Source organism: Fukomys damarensis, unplaced genomic scaffold, assembly GCF_012274545.1.
Source record: "Fukomys damarensis isolate Sample0158 unplaced genomic scaffold, DMR_v1.0_HiC HiC_scaffold_36, whole genome shotgun sequence".
NCBI lineage: Eukaryota > Metazoa > Chordata > Mammalia > Rodentia > Bathyergidae > Fukomys > Fukomys damarensis.
This window is the reverse complement of record NW_022900948.1, coordinates 18,112,604-18,125,354: the sequence shown is the minus strand read 5'-3', so window position 1 is coordinate 18,125,354 and position 12,751 is coordinate 18,112,604. Positions and strand designations below refer to the sequence as shown.

At 38.6% G+C, this 12,751-nt stretch overlaps 1 protein-coding gene across 1 annotated transcript in view; it reads right to left on the bottom strand.

Annotated features, from left to right (window-relative positions):
- The window catches only part of Nr4a3 (nuclear receptor subfamily 4 group A member 3), a 36,779-nt gene that overhangs the window by 19,417 nt on the left and 4,611 nt on the right, over nucleotides 1-12,751 (bottom strand). The window contains 3 exon segments of the mRNA XM_033759178.1: nucleotides 7,785-7,957; nucleotides 8,402-8,531; nucleotides 12,535-12,751. The exon segment at nucleotides 12,535-12,751 is cut by the window's right edge and continues 67 nt beyond it. Of these exon segments, the coding sequence (XP_033615069.1) occupies nucleotides 7,785-7,957; nucleotides 8,402-8,531; nucleotides 12,535-12,751 (520 nt within the window).

Below are 12,751 nucleotides of genomic sequence, written 5' to 3'. Positions count from 1 at the left end.
AAAAAAAAAAAAAAAAAAAAAAAAAAAAATCAGATAGGGAGCCCAGCTAGTTTAATCCCAGTTTTGTCCTGATCCCTGATTTGTAAATTAATATGGTATTATTTCATGTTTCTGAGCCCTAGTTTTCTCTTTTGTAGGATGGGGATAATAATACCCTCTTCAAAATTTATTAGTTATGATTAAACTTGATAAGATAAGGGAAAGATCAGACATGTAGAACAAGTTTAACAAACAATGACAGTGATGCTACTGATAATGGTTTGGATACTTGGGTCTCTTGCCATCCATTAGCTTACACACTTATTGAATGGAGGAATGGACGGAAGCAAGGGTTTCCTAGTTTTCATCCTGACTTTCTTTAGCACTGAGTCCTGCTCAGAGCGTTGGATCCTCTGTTCCCTACAATCCCACAAAATACCCCGTATTTTATGAAGTTCTAGACACTGCATAAAGCTACAGACCTTGGAAGCAAAGTCCAGGGGAAGGAGGCAGGCCTCTTTCCCAAGGACAGTCAAGAATGCTGCATGACCCTGTGTCAGAGACACTTCTGCCACCTCGTTTCAGTGTATACATTCTTAACTGGAGAAATTGGAGCAAAAAAAAAGGATTTAATTTTTTTTTAACTTTCCCGTTTTATTAAGATAATTTCACAGTGTTCTTTGAGGGCAGGATAAAATTCAGATCAAAAACTACTTTGACAAACTGGCAGAATTACATGTGAAACTTCTGAGTTAATGATAAAATGAAGTAAAGTACATTGGACTGGGAAGCAGGACTGACTGTAAGGTCTCCGGCACTGACCTACTGTGCAGCTATACACAAATCACTTAATCATTCTGGGTCTCTTTGTCTCAGATAGAAATTGACTGGATTTGCTGCTCCCTCAGATTTTTTCTGCCTTGTGTAATTAAATAATCCAAATATTGCTAAATCATACCAAATATGATGTCATTGCCTAAAATTTGACACAAATTCAGCATTATTTTAAATAGTGGGTTAAACAGAAGGAAAAAGATACACACTCTCCCCTGGAGTGGGATCTGACAGTCCCTTCTGTACGGACTGCCCTGCAACATGGCTTGCACCTCAACAATTGTTCTGCTCTCAGTATTTGTTGAGAACCCACCAGAGCTCATAGCTTTCACCCAGCCTCCTCTGCAGGCTTCTGCTCCTGCTGGGCTCACATTTCATGCCTCCTGCACTCAGGGAAGAGCAGTCCCTGCCTACTCTGTGTGCGTATTTTTCTCTGATGGAGCTCAGCAAGGAGGGAAGCCAGCAGGCCTGGCCCAACTACCTTCAGCCAGACCCTCTAGGCTTCACCTGCAGTGATTCTGGTCCACGTCCCAGAATTTTGGAGCCAAACTGGACCCAGCCTGATCCACTAGTAACCTGAGGGTGACTGGGAGGGTCAGCATCCAATGCTGGAAGAAAAGAAAAACCACCTCCCTTATTACACATAAAATTTAAAGAAATAAAACAAAACATCCTACATTCTCTGCCTGGACTAGTTGTTTGAATCTGGAGTTGGAAGAAGTGGGCCCCTACTTCTGCTCCTTTGTTCCCCTGTAGCCCATCTTTTCTGGGTGGGACAGAAGAAAAAAATCTAGAAATATCTGTTTATTTATTATGCCAGTTAAATACAAGCCAAATACAGACAGATTTTTAAAATGAACTTTTATCCTGCTTATGCTAATTTTTCATTCCAGCCTGTATGAATACTTGATCCATCAGATTCTGGAGTTAGCTGTAGTCAAAGACACAGCATTACATTTAGTGATGTTCAACCCTTAATTGATATTTCTCCAAAGCACCTGGAATGAGAATCCAGAGCTGTAAGTAATACCAATAGACATTATTTTAATGAAAATGAACCCCACATGGCAATAACATAGCCCATAAAAGTCAGATTTCAGCAACAGCTTACTCCTAATGTAAGTAATTTGAACGGTGAGCACCAGTGCTAAAAAAAATTAGTGATGTGATGCTTTAATAGCAGAGTGGAACTGAATATTTATCTCATTTTCAGCCCTGGCTAAATATATAAAATAGCCTACGGACATGTTTTTCTCCCTTTAGTATGTTACTTTTCTTTTTTCTTTTTTTGGTACAGGGTATCAAACTCTGGTCCTTGCACTTGCAAGACAGGTGGTGGAACCACTGAGCTAAATCCCCAGCCCTTCCCTAGGTCTTTATAGTTTTAAAAATTTTAGATCTGATCAGTCTATTGTCAAAATATCTATATACTTAGGTTCTTAAAAGTTTAAAAAATTGTAAATGAAAAGAAAATTGGCAATAAATATATTTTCCCAAAATTTCTCCTTTTCTGACCTTTGCCCCCCAAAACAAGAAACTAAAAAATTCCCCACAATGACTTCACTGCTGTTATGTATTTACTCTTTTTTACTTTCACTGCTGTGTAAGCTCCATGAGGGTTAGGGGCTTTGTCCTGTTTAACAATAAATGTGTCCACTGCCCTAGAACAATGCTGACACTCCACAGGCATTTAATAGCTATTTGTTAAATGAATTCATTGCTTTCTGGAAAATGTATATCTCTGTTGATTGTCCTTTACCAATTTTAACAAAAACTGGGAAATTCAGGGTAAAATTGAATTGTCATTATTAGCCTATATTGGTGGCTCTCAAACCTCAATGTGCCAAAGAATCATTCAAAGTGCTTGTTAAAATACGAATGCTTGCCTACTTCCTTTTTTTCTCAACTCTGATGCAGGAGGCCTAAGTATGGCCTCGTAGCCCGCATTTTAAATCAAACACCACAGCTCTTTTGGGTAGAGGCAGGCTGGGTTCCAGCTCAGGGAAATGCTAGCTTGTACTCTTAGTGGAACTGTAACAGGAATAAGGACTGAAGGGTCAGGGAATGACAAGGTTGAAAAGGATCACAGGAATGCAGTCGGTCCATTCTCTACACTACTCATGTGAGGACGCCGAGGTCCACACAGGGATAGGAACTGGCCCGAGATCATCTACTGAATTACCCGGTGTCACTTTGAGACTGCTTTGTGAGAAGCATCGCGATACCACTCTGGCAGCCTCCATGCCGCTCACTCCCTAGGTCTAACACATGTTAGGCACATGGTTTCTTACAGGCTATCTTGTTAACATTTAAATGCCATTTGCTGGTGCCTGGTTTTATCTGAGCAATATCTCTTGTATTTGCAGTTTGTGTCTGCACCAAGTGAACTGATTATCAGAAAACATCCTAGTGTGCTGAAAAATACTCGGAGTGACCAACTAATGAGGACATTAAGTATATTTCCTCATAAGTAATTATGCAGGCACTGAAGCCAAGTTCAGTGTCTATATATACTTGTACTGCTAAATTAAAAGCAACTGTGGGACAGAGAATAGCAGCATTTCGAGGAGAAACAAATCAAATGTGACATGTTTTGACTGCATTGATGTACAATGATCTGAGCTCATTTATGAGGGAGAGAAGTTTGGCCCAAAGGAGAAGCGAAGGTCCCAGAGCCAGGAATGCGTCACAGAGCTCAGGAGCTCTCTTCTGGCCCCTTGAAACATTCATTCTCTCTGTGGCTTGGAACAAAACTCTTTCCTTTCCCACTAACAAGGAGAAAACTGCTCACTTTCTACCTTAAAGGCACATATGCTGATACATGAGGGTTAAAACATACAGGGCTGGCAAAAATCTTCTTTCTTTATTGACCTGCTTCACTGAGGGAAGATGGCACCTTTAATAAAGTATATTGGTCAAATCAACTCTGACTAAAACTTGACAGGGCAAATTTAAAATGTAGTAAAGTATAGATACATACTAAAATCTCACATTAGTTACTGCTGAGGAGTAGAATCAGACAGATATAAAAGAAGAAAAGATGCTTTTCGTTGTTCCACATTTAAAAGGTTTGCCTTCTTAAAAACAAATGAGTATATTTTACTGTTGTGATTTTAGAAAAATCAAATACAGTTTCTACTGAAAATATAATAGGTTGCCATTAGATAACAGTGGCAGTATGGTAAAATAGAAACACTACCTTGAGTGATAGGATTTGGATCTCATCCTAGCTCTACCACTGATCTTTGGGAAGCAAATTAACCCCTTTAACCCTTATTTTACTTGTCTGAAGTTATAGGAATTGGATTAGATGATCTCAGGGCCATTTCCAGTTCTATGAATTTGTAAATATTAAGTACTAAGGGGAAGATATTATGAAAGTTGAATTTCAACAAATGACAGTCTTAAAAATGACCGAAACTACAAATTATACCACAAAGAGCTGGAGGCCTAAGTGAAATTATATAAGAATATATGTGGTGATGACTGGTTCAAAGTAGGCACTTGATAAATTCATTGTTTTATTCATTTCATGCACTAGTGGTGTGATTGAGAACAAAGCAAGTTCAGTATCAGTAAACACCAAGTTACTTAACCATATATATTCTTATATGTATATGCATATATAAATACTCACATTTAAGGATAATAAACATCAGAATCATAAAATCTTAAGAGTTGGAAAGGACTTAATGTCATCTAGAGTAACCTTTCCCCTTGTGAGGAATCCTGTTCTCCTTGATTACTTATTGTGTTGCTGATCTCATACTTTGATAGCTGCTTATATGGCCAGGAAAATTCGTCTGTCCCTCTCCTTCTCTCCCTACATCTGTCATCAGGAGTGACAACCTTTTTTTTACCCCCAGAGGGAAGAAGAGTGACCTAATTGCACCAAATCTTCTCCTATCCAGTATTTGTATGTCAGTTTCCTCCAACCATTCCTTACAAGTTTCCAGAAACAGCGTATCCACACGGCTCTTAAACCCCAGCTTAGAACTGGACTCAGTTCTTGAAGTATGATCTAACAGGACAGAGTCATTCGGACCTCTCTAAATTTGGTTCTCATCTCATAGTTCTAGCACTGTAGCAGGTAATTTAGCAACCCTCACTTTCACCAGACACAGATTTTGTTGATTTATATTGAGTGTCTATGGAACAAACTCCGGAGCTTCTTCTTAACATGAACCACTGACAAGCCAAGGCTCTCCCATTTTTTATATAACTCTAAAAGCTGAGCTTCACATTTATTTTTGTTAACTTTCTTCGTGATGGTTGCAGCCCTTCCTGTTCCAACCTGTCGAGATCACTCTGAATGTTGATACTGACATCCATCATATTAGCGATCCCTCCCAGCTTTCTGTCATCTGCAAATGTGATCAGCATGCTCCTATGCCTTCATCCAAGTTTTTGATGAAAACTCACTGTATTTTTTTAAAAGTCTTTTAATTTAGTTGATTTTGGTCCAATTTTTGATAATTTTGTAAAGCTATCTAAAAGCAGGAGAACCCAAGCTATGAGGTTTAACTTGATTCCAAAACAATGCAATTAAAATAAATATGCTTTGAAAAATTGAGCCAGGCCCATAGGTATTATCAGTATGACCCAGACTCTGGCATGGTCAATCTACTATTTTGGACAAAGCTAACAATTAAATTGGATAAATGTTTGTTGATGAGGATGATGACTCTAGACTAACAGACTGAATAGTGCAGAGGCAAGCAAACACACTAGATTGATTTTTCAGTGTGAGACAGTTCACAGCTGGGACAGCTCAGAGGCTGGAGAGGGTTTGCCTGAATGAGTAATTAGGCCATGTAGACTGATAGTTGGATAATTTGGGGCCAAAATATCACTTTGGGGGCCAATCTTCTCTGGACTTCCCATCAATAGCGATGTCAAATGCCCTAGAACAATATCAGATTATGGGCTGTAGCAGTGCCAAAACTTAGCCAAAGCAGTGCGTAGAAGCTTAATTAATGCAGACAAATTATACAGGGAGAAGGCCAAGGTGCTTCAGGGAAGAGAAGTCTTCATTCGCAAATATTTATCTAGTACCCACTTTCACTGAAATCAGCAAGGCAATAAAACTCGGTATTAAGCAGCACAGATTTTGAGTCCAACATACTTGGCTCCTAATTTTATCTCAGATGTATGTTAGCTACGTGACCTTGGACAAGTCAGCCTGTTAGTCTCTCCTAGTTTTAATTTCCTCATCTGTGCCATAGAGATCTTAATGCTTACCTTAATGGCACTGCTGAATGGTACCTCGTATATGTAATGTTCATAATCACTAGTACATTCAACAAGTCGGTAGAGTAAGAAAGTTTGGTTAATGAAATAATAGAGTACTGTGCTAAAGTGTTAACACATAATATTGCATCAATCTTCACAAACACCTGCAAGCACATATACTACCCCACAGCACAGATGAGGAAACTGAGGCATTAAAAGGTTTGATCAGTTGCTAGTAAGGGCCATTCAGATGGTAAACAATGGTGCTGGGATTTTCATCTAGGCCTGCCTACTTTCAAAGCCCACACCCTTAACCACTGCATTATTTTGCAATACTGCTATTCAAGACTTGACTTTAGTCAAGAGATGCTACTTGTAATCAGAACAAGAGTCCTCAACATTTGGTGAGAAGAATCTGCTGTGCTTCTCATATGGAGTCTTATGATCAGGTGCAGAGAGGAGGCTTCACAGTCTAATGAGGGTGGGGATGAGAGAAAAGAGATCACAGCAGGTGACCAATCATTTCTGTCAACACTGCAACCTGGAAGGAGGGCAACAGCAAAGACACACTTACACTCTCTGCCAGACATTCAGCCAGATGCTTGAAATGCTGGCTAGACCTGGGGAAGGCAATCTAATATTGGTTGCCAGTCAGATCAACCAATTGGGGAACCACTGCACTGGTTTCTCTTTATCCACATTTCTAAGTTTCCTTGTCTTCCCGTGGAAATAACGATCCCTAGAGTTCATGGTTGTTTAAAGGATCAAATGAAACAATGTACTACTATGTCTAGCATATAGAAATTATTTAGTAACTGTGATATTTGTCTTTCCTTCTCTCTTCAGACCCCGTTTTACTAGAAGCTTTCTTTTCTAAAATCTTGTTTTAAAAGACCTTACGGTAATATTTATATATTTTCTCAGAAAATCCTGTTTCATGGCTCATCACTGTATTATTCAAATTTGAAGGGAATTTGCAGAATTCATACTGATAAGATTTTACTACATCCCTATGAAATAAAAAATGTTGATATGTTTTGGTTGACTTAAATAACAACACTGGCAATGTTATGGTTTTCAAAATGTTTTCATCATTCTGTGTGACTGATGCTCACTACACCCCTCTGGGGTTAAATATCATAATTATCTTCACTGTAGGGAAGAGAAAGCCAGGAGCAGGAGCCAGGTGACACAGGCAGGAAGCAGTGAGGCAGAGAGGCAGGGTTCCATTCCAGTCCTCCTCACACTTCCTGATGTCAAGGCCAGAGTTTCCTAGCCATCGATGGTTTAATCCATCTGAATAAGCATCAGGTTAGTCAATATTGATGGAATGGATAAATTGTTTAAGGATAACTTCAGGCTCAGTCACATAGTTTGATAACAATATGAAAAAAGCAGTAGTCATTTTGAGGAGACCAGGAAAGAAATCTATCTAAAAATTGCAGTTCACTTGTGCAGATTTTCACTGGCACCACCAGTAGGAATCCTGCAACAATGAGTATAACAGGTGCAGCACTGTCAGGGTCATTTGTTAAGGCATTTAGAGATCCAATAAGGCAAACATTATTTGGTGCAATGGATGGACTGAATTGCTAAATGAAACAAGAAACGCAGAAAGGTATGAAAACTGATTACCATGGTGCCAGGCCCAAAGTCATTCAATCAATTCTTATTAGTATGGAAGTATCATGAACAAGTACGCTGATAATTCAGTCAAAAGCAGAATATATAAGACTTACTCTAGAATAATCAAGATCTCTGGGTGTTGAGTCTGTTAAAGCTCGGACAAGGGCATTCATCATACAGATCGGAGGAGAAGGTGGAGAGGGCTGAGAAGGTTCCTGATGTAATGGGCTCTTTGGTTTGGAAGGCAGCCGACCTCTCCTCCCTTTTAGACTATCTGTACGCACAACTGATATAGACAGAAAGAAACAATCTTTAAAGATTATGTTATGACAAAGCATAAATCTCAAAAAAATCAAAATACATGATAGTTGGGCAATCATTAATAACAATAACCACTTAAAAGTGGCAATAATATTGGAATATTACTCAGTAATTTCATGAGAGTTGAAGCAAAGATCAAAAAAGACACTCCATAGTTATAGTTGGTAATGAATTAGCTCTGAAATTTTCCTTCTTAAATAGAACACATGCATGCACACAAGCTCTCGATTTTGAGAAATCTGAACAAGAAGTCCTCAGGTATTCTTAAATGTAAATATATTCCATACAAATAAAATGTTGGAATGAAAGAGTACGTAACTAGGAAAATTCATCATCCTTACATAAACGTTAACATTTTTCCAGTATGGTCTGAGAATACCAAACTGGATGAAAAGCATAATATCCATACCTTCTTTAACCATCCCGACACTGAGACACTTCTGAAATCGACAGTACTGACATCTGTTTCGACGTCTCTTGTCTACTGGGCAGTTTTTATTTGCCAGGCAAACATATTTTGCATTTTTCTGCACTGTTCTCTGAGAAAAATACAATACAGAGATAGTCAACTAATAGTTTCTGGAAAGAGGTAGGACCTGACAAGATGTATTTTAATTACAATGTGAAAAGCGACAGTGCAATTCGTATAATTAGATAAATTTAATTTCCTAACACGCTAGCCTGCAGGAAAAACAATTTTATTAGTGTTAGCTGCTGACAATGAAAATCATCTCAGATTGTTCTGAAGCAAATCTCAGGAGACGCCCAACTCTGAATGATAAAATCATATCTGAAATTACCAGGTCAACATATCATACCTTGGAGGATTAGATTATCTCCACTTTTAATATCCCTTTGGGAACAATTTTTCTACTTGTTCCACTCCCCTGATTATTGCTGACCTTATTAAAATAAAATCAAAATGATCTGGGATGTACTTTGTATGCTATCACTATTGTAAGTCAAATATCACTGTAACTAGCTTTGTTACTTAATAGAGATGAAATCATAAAAAGCAAAACCAGGATTTATTTTGTTAAAATATATAGGAAATAATATTCTAATTTAGAAAGAAATTCACTTAATTAGTCTTTGTAGTTTATTCAAAGACTACATATCAAAATGATCTGGGATGTACTTTGTATGCTATCACTATTGTAAGTCAAATATCACTGTAACTAGCTTTGTTACTTAATAGAGATGAAATCATAAAAAGCAAAACCAGGATTTATTTTGTTAAAATATATAGGAAATAATATTCTAATTTAGAAAGAAATTCACTTAATTAGTCTTTGTAGTTTATTCAAAGACTACATATATATAGACATTATATATAATACAATAGCCATTTTTTATTTTTGAAAGCAAAATCTTAAAATTGAATAAAAAATTCATTATCACATCCAAGAAAGAAACAAAAATCCCCAAAGATAAGTAAGAGTAAAAGAAAGATGAAAGCCATGTATTTTCAGTGAAAATTCCCATTAAGCGGTTATTTCATAAATGACTATTGACACATACACCAAAATAGCCATATTGCAAAAGGCACATCATAAAAACTTGAGCTTGGATATGAAAATAACATCATGTTTTTCATAATCACATAGAAATTTTAAATGACATATTGAAAAATAATTAAACGTATTTTATGCTCCAAATGCAAAAGAATGCTCATTTTGGGGGGGGTAAATGAAAACATTTGTGCAAGTGCATACATTTTTACCACTTCAGTGAAATTGTTCAGAAGTTATGTGGATGTGTATAACTTTAAATAGAGAAGAAAGTTGGCATTTATTTGAGAAGTCTGAGCTGCATATAAAAGAAAAAAAAAAAGCCCAGATAAACTTGGGGTTTGTGATCTATTTTGCATCCAAAATTCTAGATTTACTTTCAACCTTTTCTTTATTCTCATGTCTCGATTTTCACCCTGTCACCTTTTAAGTTCATCTTAGGGTGCAGCTTATAAATTGCTATCATGTAAATTTAAAAATTTAAAGAAGTCAACCTATTTCAAGTCTAAGACATATCTTCCCAGTTTGGAATGCAAAATTCTAAGACACAAACATACTTCTGAGTTTCAGCATTTAAATTCTCAGGAGTCTGTAAGGATAGAAAACTTGTGTTTCCCAAATGATGCTCTCTTTCATCGAACGTGCAGTAATTTCTAACACTCTATTTCTTGGCATTGTCCTCAAGATGATATGCCAATTTAAGTGCTGGTGGCATTTTGCTTCAGGTATACATTTTCCCAATAACCTGAAGCCGTCTCCACATTTGTGTGTGCCTGCACAGTTGAAGGACAGGGAGAGATCGTTATGGTTCAATCACTGAATTCTCATCATTAACTGCACTTCATGTCACATTTTTAAAGAATTCAATTTAATGTTAGAAAGCCACTGGGTAAAATCTGCTTCTGTTCCCTTAATTAACAGATCTGTGGGGTGGTTCTGCCCCATCCTGCTCCCCCCACTTCATGTATAGATTTGTTTTCAAGGGATTGCTGCAAAGAAGGGAGGCTGTTGGGGAATACTTAATGGACATTTTTTGATTCATAATGAATAACTACTCTCAGATTTTGGTAAACTCTCAATTATTTAAGGGGCATTCTATTTGCAGATTATTCATATTTCTTTTAATTGTTTTTCTTTCTTGTCTCCCTTTCTGCTTTCTGTTCCACTGCCCTTCAGCATTTCCAGTAAAATGCTGTAAAAATCAAACCTGCTAAAGGAATGAAGTTCCTTGAAAGTAGTCCCAGTAAAACTTGAGTAGTTAAGATAGGGGAGGAAAAAAATGACTAATCTTAATGGCAAAAAACGGAGAAGATTCTGCACTTAAAATTTCATAACTGTGCATACCTGTAGTGCATTTAACATATTTCAGTCTTTCCACAAGCATTTTACCATTTATCTGCAGAATTCAATTAATGACATGATTACCATCCTCACATAAAAAAATACCTGTTAGTTGTTCACATGAATAGCCATCTATAAACATATTTTAACAAATACTTTGTAGTTTTCATTTAATAATAAACTTATTTTATGGCCTTTTAAAGATTATAAAGTGCTCTTGTATACGCTTTAATCTCATTTACTACAGCCATTCTCTGAGTTTTATTTCCTGTTAGGAAAATAGAGGCTTAGAGAGAGAGAGAAGTGTCACACCCAAGACTCCTGAGTCTTCTGGACTCAATATTGCTGTACTGCTCCCCGATACAGCTTATTGGCCTCCCAAATCCCAGTTACCAAATCAGCATCTCATTTCCCTTTTTCTTCTGTCCTGCCAAGCATTGGAGCCTAGGCAGTGACTTGTGTGGGTCTGAAATAATGGTCAGTGGGGTGAGGAGAGAAGACAGTGGCACATAAGTGTCTGAAGGAGTCAATGACAAAAGGCAGAGCAGCAAGAGAATTAGGGTTTCCTGCCTGCCCACTCCCCCATCCCTCCAGTGTTAGAAAGAGTGAGGAATTCTGGAATAAAGAGGCCAACTGGACCCATCCCACATGCCTACACGCAGCTAAACCACTGTGGAAAGCCTGCCCAACGGTTTGCCTCTCTAGAGTTCAGATTCCTCAGGGGTAAGGTATGAGGAGGCTCAGACCCTCTCACTGTAAAATACTCTTCCATATCTGTGGGAGAATGAACAGTGGTGAAACCTGGTATTGTATATGGCACAGAGGTAAGGAAAGGTTCCTAGAAGATACAGTGGATTGGTGAGATGCTAACTTCTATCTTCTATGGGGCAGCTGCCCCAAACTACACGTGGGCAATTGCCCCTCTCTACTGTGCTCTGACAGAGTTATGAAAGGGCGTTCATTTGGTGTCATGCAAACATGAGTGATAATCCTACCTCCATTTTGCTCCCTGAATATGTGTCCTGATGCAGCTGAATTGCCTTTTTTTTTTTTTTTTTGTACCAGGTATTAAACTCAGGACTTTGCACTTGCGAGGCAGGAACGGAGCCACTGAACTAAATCCCCAGCCCCAGAATTGCCCCTCTGAACTGCCATCAACACCATCCTGAAGGTAGATAATAATTAGCCTTGTTTCATAGATGTTGTTCATAAAAATAGTGAGCTGCCATTATTCCACATCATGTCTTTCTGATTTTACAGTCCTAGCTGTTCCTGTGAAGACTGAGACAAAAAAGTCCAGAGCCTGCCATGTGGACCCTCCCCTCTGACATCCTGAATGGACTGAAAGGAATGCAGTGAGCTTTTAGCATTGTTGAAATCACAGTTCCTTTTGAAAATCTACTGAAAGCTCTCTTCAGGGGGAAAAAAAATGCTCATAAGGCAATACTAGACCAGGAGATTCACAGACCCCTCAAGTCCATCTGGGTGGCCTTCTTGTAAATTGACCTCAAGTTAAAAACCCCTGAGAAAATGGGACTGAAGGTGCTAGGAAGGGTGATAGCAATGCACAGCTTATTGATTTTACTTCTCAAACTAGAAAAGACAGTGATTACTCCTATACCACTGGCTGCAGGAAGGGGCTGGCTTGGAAGGGGAGGAGAGGGGGCGTCAAAAGGAGGAGTGTGCTCACCTTGAAGAAGCCCTTGCAGCCCTCACAGGTGCGTACCCCATAGTGCTGGCAGGCGGCGTTGTCCCCGCACACAGCACACGTCCCCTCTCCAGAAGATGAGCTCCTGTTGGGCGGTGACGGCAGGCTGGGGCTCTCGCCCAGCAGGCTAGACGTGGTAGGGGACGCCGTGAGGCCGAGCGGCGGGAAAGCCAGCGCCGCCGTCCTCTTGGACAGCGGC